The 12382-nt window shown below is 40.8% G+C and overlaps 1 protein-coding gene across 5 annotated transcripts in view; it reads left to right on the top strand.

The window, feature by feature from the left end:
• Positions 1 to 12382, top strand: part of TAOK3 (TAO kinase 3) — a 152209-nt gene that overhangs the window by 52753 nt on the left and 87074 nt on the right. For all 5 annotated transcript variants that reach the window (XM_072142333.1, XM_072142372.1, XM_072142363.1 and 2 more), the window contains exons 7-10: positions 160 to 256; positions 6898 to 7011; positions 8481 to 8572; positions 9025 to 9118. In XM_072142333.1, coding sequence (XP_071998434.1) covers positions 160 to 256; positions 6898 to 7011; positions 8481 to 8572; positions 9025 to 9118 — 397 coding nt within the window. The remainder of the gene's footprint in view (positions 1 to 159; positions 257 to 6897; positions 7012 to 8480; positions 8573 to 9024; positions 9119 to 12382) is intronic.

Below are 12382 nucleotides of genomic sequence, written 5' to 3' on the forward strand. Positions count from 1 at the left end.
GGGAAAACCCACGCAAACACTTTTTTTTTTGTTTTTTTTGTTTGTTTGTTGTTTTTTTTAATCTGAGGATCAGCATTTCCCCTGTTGTGAATGTGATTTGGTAGCTGTAGTCTAGCGTTATACCCTCATTCTCTAGTAACGCTGCGTCTTTTCCTCTAGTTCACAAGAAACCACTTCAGGAAGTGGAGATAGCTGCCATTACTCATGGTGCCTTGCAGGGGCTGGACTACCTGCATTCACGCAATATGATTCACAGGTAAGTCGTGTTTGTCATCATTCCAGGGTGAATGTTAAGCATTTTGTTGTAGTGTTTTTAGCACTGACCATAACTTGTCATCTGTTGAAAACAATGTCAACATTAAGTAATAAGTGTTAAATTGCTGTCAAATACCAAAAACTATGAAGTATTTCTTTTTCTTTTATTTATTCATTCATGTTTATATTTTGTTTTCAGTAAATTCTTTCCATTCTACTTCTATCCCAACTGCTTGGTCACCGTTTAACCCCTTCCCGACATTTGACGTACTATTACTGCATGGCGGGAGGTGCGTTCCCGCAATATGCAGTAATAGTACGTCAAACTTCTGGCCCCGGCTCCTGAATGGAGCCGGGGCCAGAAGCTGCGGGTGTCGGCTATATATTATAGCCGACACCCTCCTCTAACACCCGCGATCGGAGATTTCTCCGATCGCGGTGTTAACCCCTAACACGCCGCGGTCGCGCTGTCCGCGGCGTGCTGGGGGCATTTAACTAGATTCGGACCCCCCCCGCGGCGCTTACCGGGGGGGGTCCCGCTGCTCTGATCGCAGCCCCGGGACTGCCGGTGCCCGGGGCTGCGCGATCTCCTTCCGGGGAGCCGGGTCCTGCCTCCTGGCAGGACCCGGCTGTGACACACTGAGCATGAGCTCAGTGTTTCACATAATACAGTGTAATACATCTGTATTACACTGTATTAGGTGAAGAATAGCTTGAACAAGTGATCAGTGGATCACTTGTTCAAGCTAACCTGTAAAAATAAAGAAAAAAAGTTAAAAACACTGAATAAACACAATTTTTAATAAAAATAATTAATTAAATAGAGTTAAAGTCCCCTAAACACAAACATTCCCTATACACATCTAATAAAGTAAAAATACCTGAAAATCACCAAAATCCCCCACATATTTGGTATCGCCGCGTCCTTAACAATCTGTACAATAAGTCAGAAACATTATTGGACCCGTACGGTGAACACCGTAAAAACAAAACCCGAAAAACTCGCCAAAAATATAAATTTTCATAAAATCCCTTCACAAAAATGTTCTAAAAAGTTATGTGCCCCAAAATGGTACCAATTGAAAGAACAACTCAACACGTAAAAAATAAGCCCTAAACTAGCTCTGTCAACCAAAAAATATTAAGGTTAAGTTCCCGAAAAGATGGCGATGCAGAAACAAATGAGATTTCCTCTATATTAGTTTTTCTCCAGTAAAATTGTAAAAATAAATGAAAAACTATATAAATGAGGTATCACCGTAATCGTAGTGATCTATAGAATGAAAATATTATAGTATTTTTAGTGTATGGTGTACGACCCCCAAAATATACAAAAAAAAGAAACCCCAAATTGACAATTTTCTTTTCCTCCATACATTAAAGAGTTAATGAAATCTCATCGAAAAGCTACAGATCCACTTAAATGAAGTATTTGTAAAGTGCATCTCATGTCGCAAAAAATAAGCCCTTATATGTCCAAATTGCCAAAAAAATAAAGATTGTATAGCCAATAAAAAGTGACAATGCATAATCTGCTCTGAATGGCACAGCTTCCCTTTGATGCCCTGGCGTGTGCCCATACAGGAGGTTACCACCACATATGGGGTATTGTTATACGCGGGAGAGATTGGGGATCAAATTTTGAGGAGCGTTTTGGAATTTTATCCACAGAGAATTTGTACATTTTTATGAAAAACACATTCATTTAGCCAAATAAAATGTAATTTCGAAATTGCATCCGATTTAGTTTTAACCCCTGTAAACCAATTAAAGGGTTAACAAACTTCATAAAAGTTGTTTTACGTACGTTGAGGGGTGTAGTTTCTATAATGTGGTAATTTATGGGGTTTTACTTTATTTAGGCCTCTCAAAGTGACTTGAAACCTGAGCAGGTCCCTCAATGGCAGGATTTTGCTTTTTTTTATGAAAATGTGAAAAATTGCACCTAACGTTCAAAGCCCCATAACATCTTACAAAAATAAGAGTATGCATAAAAAACCACGGAGGTATAAAGTAGACATTCGGTGAATGTTAGTTATTACGTTTTTTGGTGTTATGACTCATGTGTGGAAAAAGTAGAAAATTTAGAATTTCGAAAATTGCTAATTTTTCCAAATTTTCACCAAATATCTGATTTTCTCATAAATAAATGCAAAACATACCACCAAAATTTTTTAACTAACATGAAGTACAAAGTGTCACGAGAAAACAATTTCAAAATCACCTGGATATGTTAAAGCGTTCCGAAGTTATAACTATTTATAGTGTCAGAGATCAGATTTGAAAAAATGGGCCGTTGTCAGGAAGGTGAAAAGTGGCTTCGGCGTTAAGGGGTTAAAGTCACTAGGACTTGTCCGTATTTATTTGGCAGTCTCTTTGAAACCAGATCAGTCCTAACAGAATAGATAGATGTTTTTTCTGTGCTTAAAGGGGTTGGCCACTTTACCTCATGTTTTTTTGTAATGTGTGGGGGGCAGGGTATTAGGTAATTTACCAATATACTTCTATTAAAAGTTCTGCTCCACACTTGATATGTAAATTGAAGCCTCCTGTCTTTTATCTTGTCTGCCAGACATTCCTGTCCATAGAATGGCTGCAGATGGAGGGTCATGCGATTGTTCATGCATAGAGAGTCATGTGATCTTTAAAGGGGTATTCTGGAAATAGGAACGTCTGAAACAAAAACCTTTGATGCTGTAAATAAATGATTGTAACAAAACTCAATGTCATTAGTCACAAAACTGAGCTTAAATAGTTTGGTTTTATGATTCCCAGTGATGACGTAACTTTTTTGCTCTGTTACCATAGTAATGATGTGTAACTGCCATCATTGCACATCACCACAACACTGGCCATACTGGATGCACTGCAACCAACCGACTACGGCCAAACATAGTGATGATCACATGACCTGCCAGGCAGGTGCAGGACATGTGATATGGACATGTGACCAGCGGCCATCTTCTGTCCTGTGTCTTCTCCGCGCTGAGGAAATTAACGGACTGATTAAAGGGCCAGTAGCATTTTAATTCTTCATTACAGTCTATGTCATCAGCGTTTTTCTGCTAAGCGGAGCAAAATTTTAAATAGCAACTAATTACATATTAGCTTATATTTCAAGGACCCATTTCTTTATGAATACCCCTTTAACTATAGGCGGGCATTTTATGGCCAGGAATGTCCGGCTGATGGGGTAAAAGACGGGTGGCTTCACTTAATAGTTCTGCCCCTCTTTATATAAATACATGTATTAATAGTAAAATAGTATTACCATATTTTTCGGATTATAAGGCGCAGAAAAAATCCTTTTATTGTCTCTGAAATTAAAGGTGCGCCTTATAGTCCAGTGCGCCTTATATATGAACCGTATTTACCGACAACAGCTGCCTTAAACTGTGCACAGGTCTGCCACCTGCTGGTCATTCATCCTTATAATCAGGTGCACCTTATAATCCAGTGCGCCTTATATATGAACATAGACGTTTTAGCAGGTATTTATTGATGGTGCGCCTTATAGTCCGAAAAATACTGTAATAGTAAATTGCCTAATATCCTGCCCCCCACACTTGCATACACACACACACACACATACAAAATACATAAGGTAAAGTGGCCAACCCCTTTAATGTTTTTTTGTCCAAAATATAGTTTCAATTCTGAAAGTATTCCCATAGGCAGATGCTAATTATTTTGATAGGAAAAAGTGGCATCACTGTGGTCTGTTGGATTCAAGTGCTGGAAGTCAATGCAGATACGTGAACATTGGAATCGATGTGCTAATTTGTCTCTGCGCCTGAATGCTGGCCTCTTGTTCCCAACATCCACTTATGTATTTAGCTACTTATCTAGAATACAGGTCATCGCTTTGAGGTTGGTGAGGTCCAGTGCTAAATTGAATATGAATGGAGACAGAACTATGGCTCCATTCTTTGTTTAGTGGTTGGCTGTGGTTCCTGGGTCCCTTCATTACACCAACAATGGCGCTGTAGTTAAATCTCCGTTTTGTCTGTCGGAGGCTGTGGATTTTGGTGGTTCTAAATGTTGCACCCTCCTTCCACAAAAAATGTAATCTGTATAGGTCTTTCGTATCCTGAAGCTTTTTAGGTTCTGTACAAATCTGCATTGTGGATTCCAGCAGTACCTGATGGATCCCATTGACTCGCAGGTGTGGTCCGATATTATTTTCTCATGGCGTTTGTTAGAGTTCTTCACTATGTATAATCCGTTACATCTGTTGGGCGGAGGCTGTGAAAAGAACATTGGACATTGAATGTAGACAATGCAAGGGAACAACTTGTCCCAAGAACATACACCGTATATACTCTAGTATAAGCCAAGGCCCCTAATTTTACCAAAAATGACTGTGAAAACTTGTTGACTCGAGTATAAGCCTAGGGTGGAAAATGCATTTGTCACAGCCTCCCCTGTAATGAAATGCCCCGTGCTGCAGCCTCCCTTTTAATGAAATGCCCTGCGGATCCTTGTATAAAAAAATAAAGGGAAATCTAGCCTTTGGATGGTCCGCACAACTCCTCTTCCTTCTCCGGTTCAGGTGGAGCACATCGGGCAGAGACGCATCCATGCACTCTGCTCGCGGCGCACACTATGACAACTGTTGCGGTTGCCTCTGTCGTCATAGTGTGCTCCCTGGGGGTCGCATCGAAAGGAGGGTTTTTTTTTTTTTGTGTTGAAAACCTACTGGATGAATACAAATGTGGAAAACCCTGCCTTTTACGGAAAAACTGAAAATAATTGAAATCAACCTCTTGGGCAAGTCTCCAGGACTTCTCCCAAGCTGCACCATTTCTCTGGAATGACGTTCTCCGGATTATCAGACTAATACCCAACCTCCAAAGTTTCAAACGTGCTCTTATAACCCATCTTTTTAGGCAAGCCTATCACACTCGCTAACTGCATGAAATGTCAACTCTCTTTACTAATCCATCCTATGTCCTCCCGTCAGTTATCCGGCAAACACCAGATCCCCAGGCTTCCCTGCCGTCACCTTCACATGGGCTGATGGCTGTTTCAAGCCGCAACATTTTTATTTAAATTAAATATTTTATACTGTTCCCTTAAAAAAATGGCTGGACCATTATACAATTTCTTTTACCTCTTGTGTCACCCCCTCCTCCTCCTCCTCATAGACTGTAAGCTCTTGCCACCAGGGTCCTCACTGCTATTGTTCCATATGACTGTATGTACTCTGTATTATTATATTTGTAAATGCCCCCTATAATTTGTAAAGCGCTATGGAATTGGATGGCGCTATATATATAATGATTAATATTAGAATAATAGAGTTTATGTAGGTTGCTATTCTTGTGAAGCTCCCTCTGTTGCCATGTGTCATACGCTGAGAAGATTGAGGATGAACTTTGCTTGAATTTAGGTGATGGTTGATAGTTGATATTTTTTTTAATATAGTGTGAGATAAAAGGCCAGTGCTGTATGAGTAATAACCTATGGTAAATACTTGTCCTTTCATGTTCACTTAGGTGATAATGAAGGAATAATCTCAGTGTTCAGAATTGAATTCACTGATAGACTTTATTTTTTACAGTCCTTGCCGTCACGCGAAGCACAGACCAAATATTCTATCAGTACTGCTAAAAATGGCTAAATAAGACTAGTATTAGAAATAGACTTGCCTACAACCCCCTCTAGTGGAAATATTACTTCAGTGTTGGGGCATGTGGGAGGTTATAATAGGACAATAATAAATACTTACTTAAACCGAATCTTAATGGGTTTTTTTTACTGATGAAAAATAAAACCTACCTTGGTGATTCCTTTCCTTATCAATTATCAAACTTTGATAGATTTACTGTGCCAATGTTATTCTGCAACTAAATATTCTGACTCAAAATCTTTGATCTGTATACTTTGATTCATTCTAGAAGTATACAATGTCTGTGTAATTATTCATTAATGTTTCATTACCAGGTTTAAACATTACTCACACCATAATTGTATTTAATTCTTATTTTATATATAAATTCATTCAAATACCTAAAGGCATAAGTACATCACCAATCTTCGATATGCCGTAGTCCCTGTATAAATCCACACTAAACATCCATGGCTTCCACTGGGTGCCGAACGCCCGGCGTGTCCTGTGACGTTTCGGAGGAGGTTCTTCCTTCCTCACTCATGCATAGTGCTGGCTAGGGAAGACTTTAAATACCTTTTGCGACTCCTTTCTAAACTCTCTTTACTACATTTATTCTCTATACTGTATTTAAAGTCTTCCCTAGCCAGGTATTTAAAGTCTTCCCTAGCCAGCACCATGCATGTCTGAGGAAGGAAGAACCTCCTCCGAAACGTCACAGGACACGCCGGGCGTTCGGCACCCAGTGGAAGCCATGGATGTTTAGTGTGGATTTATACAGGGACTACGGCATATCGAAGATTGGTGATGTACTTATGCCTTTATGTCTTTGAATGAATTTATATATAAAATAAGAATTGAATACACGTATGGTGTGAGTAATGTTTGGATCGCTATGGAGTAACGGGGACTGAGAGCCTGGTGTATTAGACCAATGTGCACACTAAGCAAAAAAAGACAGAGCTTGTATATTGAATTTTTTGGATTACCAGGTTTAATACATGTGTTTTTTGTTTTTTTTTCTCTTTCAGGGATATTAAAGCTGGCAATATTCTGCTTACTGAGCCCGGTCAGGTAAAATTAGCAGACTTTGGTTCTGCATCCATAGTGTCGCCTGCCAACTCCTTCGTGGGAACCCCATATTGGTACTATGTTGTTTATTGTTACCTTTAATTCTTGTGGTACCTTGCCTATGAGAATATTTCCTTATAGCTCTTCTCCCATCTGTGCTGAAGTGATTACAAATCTGTGTTACCTGTAAAATGGGAGAAACTGTGCTGCATATGATTTTTGACACAAAAGGGGTCTCTGGAGAAATGGACAGATTCCACTATAAGGCTACCTGTACATGAACATGCAGTGTTTTCAGACCTCAAACAATGGATGTATCATTAGTCTAATCCAGAGTAATACGTCTGCCAAAAAACATCCATGTGGGAAATGTCGCTAGTTTGTCCCAATGCTGTGGAATGATTGCGTGACACATAGGTGTCATCTTAATGTGTCAGAAATACATTCCTGGGCATGTAGTTCACGTTAGTGGGGGCATTGGGACACTTCCTATAGTCTTTGGGAGTGTAAATGCTTTTCTAGATAAATTCTATCACTCTTGCTGACTTCTCTAAAATAAGTCCTGAAATTGATGAAGGAGGATCACATAATTTTAGTGATGCTCTCACCAGAACAAAGGGGGAAAATGGGTTGGTTGTCAGCTTGCATGTAGTTTACCTATAACCGGGATATGATCTTTCAAATTATTTGGGTCATAAAATGAATACATAGGAAAGCATAATGAAATATTGAAACAGCAAATGTGTATGTATGTATGTATACACACAGGGAATGGCTACAAAATTACCAGAGGGTTAAAATACGCTGACATGGATATGCTCTACCCTTAGCCCTACCCTTGCTTGCCTAATCCTTTAAAATAATTGCTGTGGACATTTATCCATTATAAAGTATTGAGTGTTGCCATGGGCTGTCTGTCTAAAATACAGATGACTACAAACACTTTACACTATCCTCTTCATCTCTCCTGAGCATTCCTCACCCCTTCCCTCTCCATAGAAATCAGAGCATCCATGGCCACATTCCGGCATAAGTTAGAACAGGGTGCCATGGACCTCTATTGTAGCTGTGATCATGTGTTGCCAGATCATGGGCACAAATATGGTCATGGGCATGTAACCTTAGGCTGCAATAACACTGATGTGAGCTACGGCCGGGCGGGCATATGTCTGGTGCCATGGAGAGGAGGAGGGGGGACCCCTCCCCACTCCATAGCAATGCATTGGGTAAGGGCTGCAACTCGTGTAAAGATAGGACACGTCCTATCGCTCCGTGCGGCCATTACCGTCTATGGGGGACGTATGTACGGCCGAAAGCTTGCGGCCATACATGCGTCCCTCATACGGTCGTCTTAATGCAGCCTTAGACTGGATTTACATGTGATGTTTTTTTGTTTTGACACCGGTAAAGCTGGACTGTAACAGTGATGAGTACTCACAACTTTGTCTGTCAGTTAATGGGATTAGAAAAAGTAATGCAGTAGAATAAACCTATTTACTTGTGTATTGTCAGTATTCAGCTTTGTATGTGGGTATTTTTACAGGATGGCCCCAGAAGTTATTTTAGCAATGGATGAGGGGCAATATGAAGGCAAGGTTGATATTTGGTCTCTTGGTATCACTTGCATTGAATTAGGTGAGTATAACAAATGTTACTGTTACTGTATCCACATCTATGTAGGAGTCATTATGGGGCATTTTGAGGCTTCCAGAGAGTTGCTCAGGTCTGGAGTTACATTCAGATCAATGATTTGTCTATCTCTAGCTGTGGAAGGTAATCACTAATGGCTATGACACTGGCTTATCAAACAGTGGTTGTAAAAGTTGGACAATTATATTGTGATTAGATGATCTGAATATCATTTACTTGATTTAATTTTGATTTATGGATGATAGAAAATCTGAATGTGTTACCTAAAATCTGAAGCTTACTTCCCTAGAATAACCTGGGAGATTAAAATAATTGGATCAAACCTTATGACGACACTAAACAGCTCTTCACACACGCAGCACCTTACTGTTTGTGCATGGTCCTTCTCCCTCTGCTCATGTGACTTACTATTTTTCCCTTTGCTTCCATATGTACAGCTGAAAGGAAGCCTCCACTATTTAATATGAACGCAATGAGTGCCTTATATCACATAGCCCAGAATGAGTCCCCAACACTACAGTCTAATGAATGGTAAGTACATACTGTACTTAGTATAGTAACATTTCCGATTGTTAGAGTTGGTTACTCTGACGTTTAATACTTGCCATCCATACAGTAAGTGTGCCTCCTTGTATGTAGTGTGTTAACATGCACAAATGTTCTGGTTGTATGGTATTTATGGAAATTTTATTGAGGAAACTTAGCAACTTAGTTGTGTGATGAAATAAATCCTTTTTCAATGTAATTGCTTTTAATATTGCGGGGGGTTTCAGATGCTGTGCAGATTTTACAGGACATTACAGTACTTGTAATGTAGTTCACATGTACGACCTAGGCCACACAATCACTATAACTTTTCTTATGCTTTTCCATTATAACTCTGGAGTATGGACAGAAGGTTTTCCCCATAGTTACATGTACAGAAGGCTCCTTCCTTCACGTTTTCTTCACTCTGATGAGCTATTTTCATTGTTACACTGATGGTAGAAAAAGACTTTTCAAGGGGGTTTCGCACTGTGCGTAAACTGCACCGTGCAGAACGTATCGGGAGGCTTGTGATATATCTGGCTCCGCTGGCAGAGTGTTCTACACCAGGCCCAGAACAGGCGCAAGTTATAAGACGCAGGCGTGGGGCAGGAATGTTCCTAGTCTGCTCTGTAGAGGTCCTCTTCACTTCCCTCCACACCAATTTAGCATGGAGGTGGAGTAAGGGGAAAATAATCGCTGTTCCTGGTGTTTCAAAAGGAATTTCAATTATTTCAAGGCTAGATAACTAGGCTTTATAAAATTTACTGCATTCTTTATTTAACTGGTACATACAGTTCATTTTGTATAGGCAATTATGCAACAGTAGCCACTATTTAGAACGTGGTTGCAAGTGAGACATACTGGGGCACATTTACTTACCCGGTCCAGTCGCGATCCAGCGGCGCGTTCTCTGCTCTGCATTCGGGTCCGGCCGGGATTTATGAATGTAGTTCTTCCGCCGTCCACCAGGTGGCGCTGCTGCGCTGAAAGTCATCTCATCGCGCCGGAATTCACCACCTCGGACCAAGTGAAGGTAAGTGCTCCCCAAGCAACACTTTTTCGGTTTTTAAATGCGGCGGTTTTTCCGAATACGTCGGGTTTTCGTTTGGCCACGCCCCCCGATTTCCGTCGCGCGCATGCCGGCGCCGATGCGCCACAATCCGATCGCGTGCGCCACAATCCCGGGGCAATTCAGGTACAATCGGCGCAAATCGGAAATATTCGCGTAACACGTCGGGAAAACGCGAATCGGGCCTTTAGTAAATGACCCCCACTGAGTTCAATAATATAGATCCCAGTAAATATGTAAGATTTGTACAGTTACGAGTAGACCCCTGTCTGACTGATTCTAGCATCATGCCTTGTCTTTGAGAATAAGTCCTTCTAAATACTTTTGTTTTTACAATCTATTAACATGCTGAAATACAAATATCTGTTGTATCATTACACCAAGACCACATATATTGTATTTTTGAGCTAAAACTGAGTGGATCTTGCACATTTGGGCACACGTGTGTCTGAACGCAGCCTTACTCTTGTCTTGACTATTGTAACTCACTAATTTGTTTTCACCTCATTAAACTTCCCTCTATATTCAGCATGCAGGCTCTTCTTTCTATCCCAACACTACTCCAATGCCTTGACATTCTACTTTTCGCTACAATGGTTGCCTCTCCACTACAGAAGGAAATGTTGTTACTCCCAAAGCCCACTGCAGTACCACACCTCCCTAACCTCTTCCCTCCGCTGTCCACTACCATATGCATGTTGTTCATAATCCAAATTTTATATTCCAGTTCAGAAAGTGATGCCCCTGACAATACAGTTTACTGTCAATATTTTTAATTTTAAAAGAACAACTTTTCAGAAAGGACCCTCACAATTTCTCTTGCCCAAAAGCAAGTTGGGTCAGAGAAAAACACAGGTGGGATTTTTACAGAACAACATTCAGTTCAGCCCAGTTACACAAGATTGTCTGGGAAATCCCATCTGTGCACCAAGTGTTAGGCCAAACTTGTGGGTGATAAGTGTCAGTACATTTCTCTACTCAATACCTCAGCTGTTTGTATGAACATCATGAAATGCTGCCTGATCTATACCAGGGAAATTATTTAATAAAATGGTAAAACATGTAGGATATGCAGGGCTAGCTTTAGATGTAAGGTAAGTAGTCGTGACTAGATGCATTGAATCCACTAAGGCCCCATATACATGGCCTTACATGACCTAACCGCACTTGCATAGCATATGGCCAGGTGCAGGAGAGAGGAGTCCCAGAAATCCCAGTGGACTGCCTGGGTTTCAGTATGGTGAGCAGAAGTGTCTGGGTGTCATAGACCTCTATACAGCCCCCTTATGGTCATGTGCTTGGAACTAAATTTGCCATTAGGCTCTATATGGTGGAATCCACACCAATGGCAAAGGCCCCCACACAAGAATGTGCTTCGCCCATGGAAATGGACCCGTGTTCTGGTCAGATTTCACAGATTGAGCACAGTGAACTGGATGGGAGTTCTTGCATCACGGTGAACTATGGTGCCAGGACTTTGTCTGCCAGTCGAATAGTAGCACTGACACCATAACTATTACAGTGGTGGCGATGCTGTTTGGCCAGCAGACGGGGACTCATTGCATTATATTTCACTATAATTCAGATACTACCATTCACTCTGGGTCTATTTCTACAGACCAAGCGTTTTTGTATGCAGGGAGCATTAGAATGGGTAGAGTGCCCAGTTGGTCTTGCATAACAGAATTGAGGCAATGTGAAAAAGGAGCAAAAAATACACACAAGGTGTCGATTCAGCTCAACCCTTCCTGTTGCTCCGTCTCTGATACTGTGCAGGTGCTCGTGGATCAGTGTGAAGGCTGGAACACTAAGACGTAGTGGAAAGATTATCCCGGCACTTGCTCCACAGACTTGCAAGACATACGTAGTAAAGATTCTCTTTTATTGAATACACGAAATAAAACTGAGAACACGTATCCAAAGAGTCCAATACACAGACCTACGCGTTTCGGCGGTCACGCCTTATTCATGGTCTACTACTCAGTGGTAAATACATGCTATTTAAAATAAACCATCATGTCATGTGACACTAGGTAACTCCCCTTCCCAGATCATGTGATAGCCGGTAACACCCACTAATCACATGATCTAGGAAGACACCGAAACAATACCTCCGGATGATCATAAGTATACAAATGATAAAATGGGTTTAAAACAATAGCATAAAAACACATTCATAACCTTATATAGAGAATGGT

This window comes from Engystomops pustulosus, chromosome 1 (genome assembly GCF_040894005.1).
Source record: "Engystomops pustulosus chromosome 1, aEngPut4.maternal, whole genome shotgun sequence".
Lineage (NCBI taxonomy): Eukaryota > Metazoa > Chordata > Amphibia > Anura > Leptodactylidae > Engystomops > Engystomops pustulosus.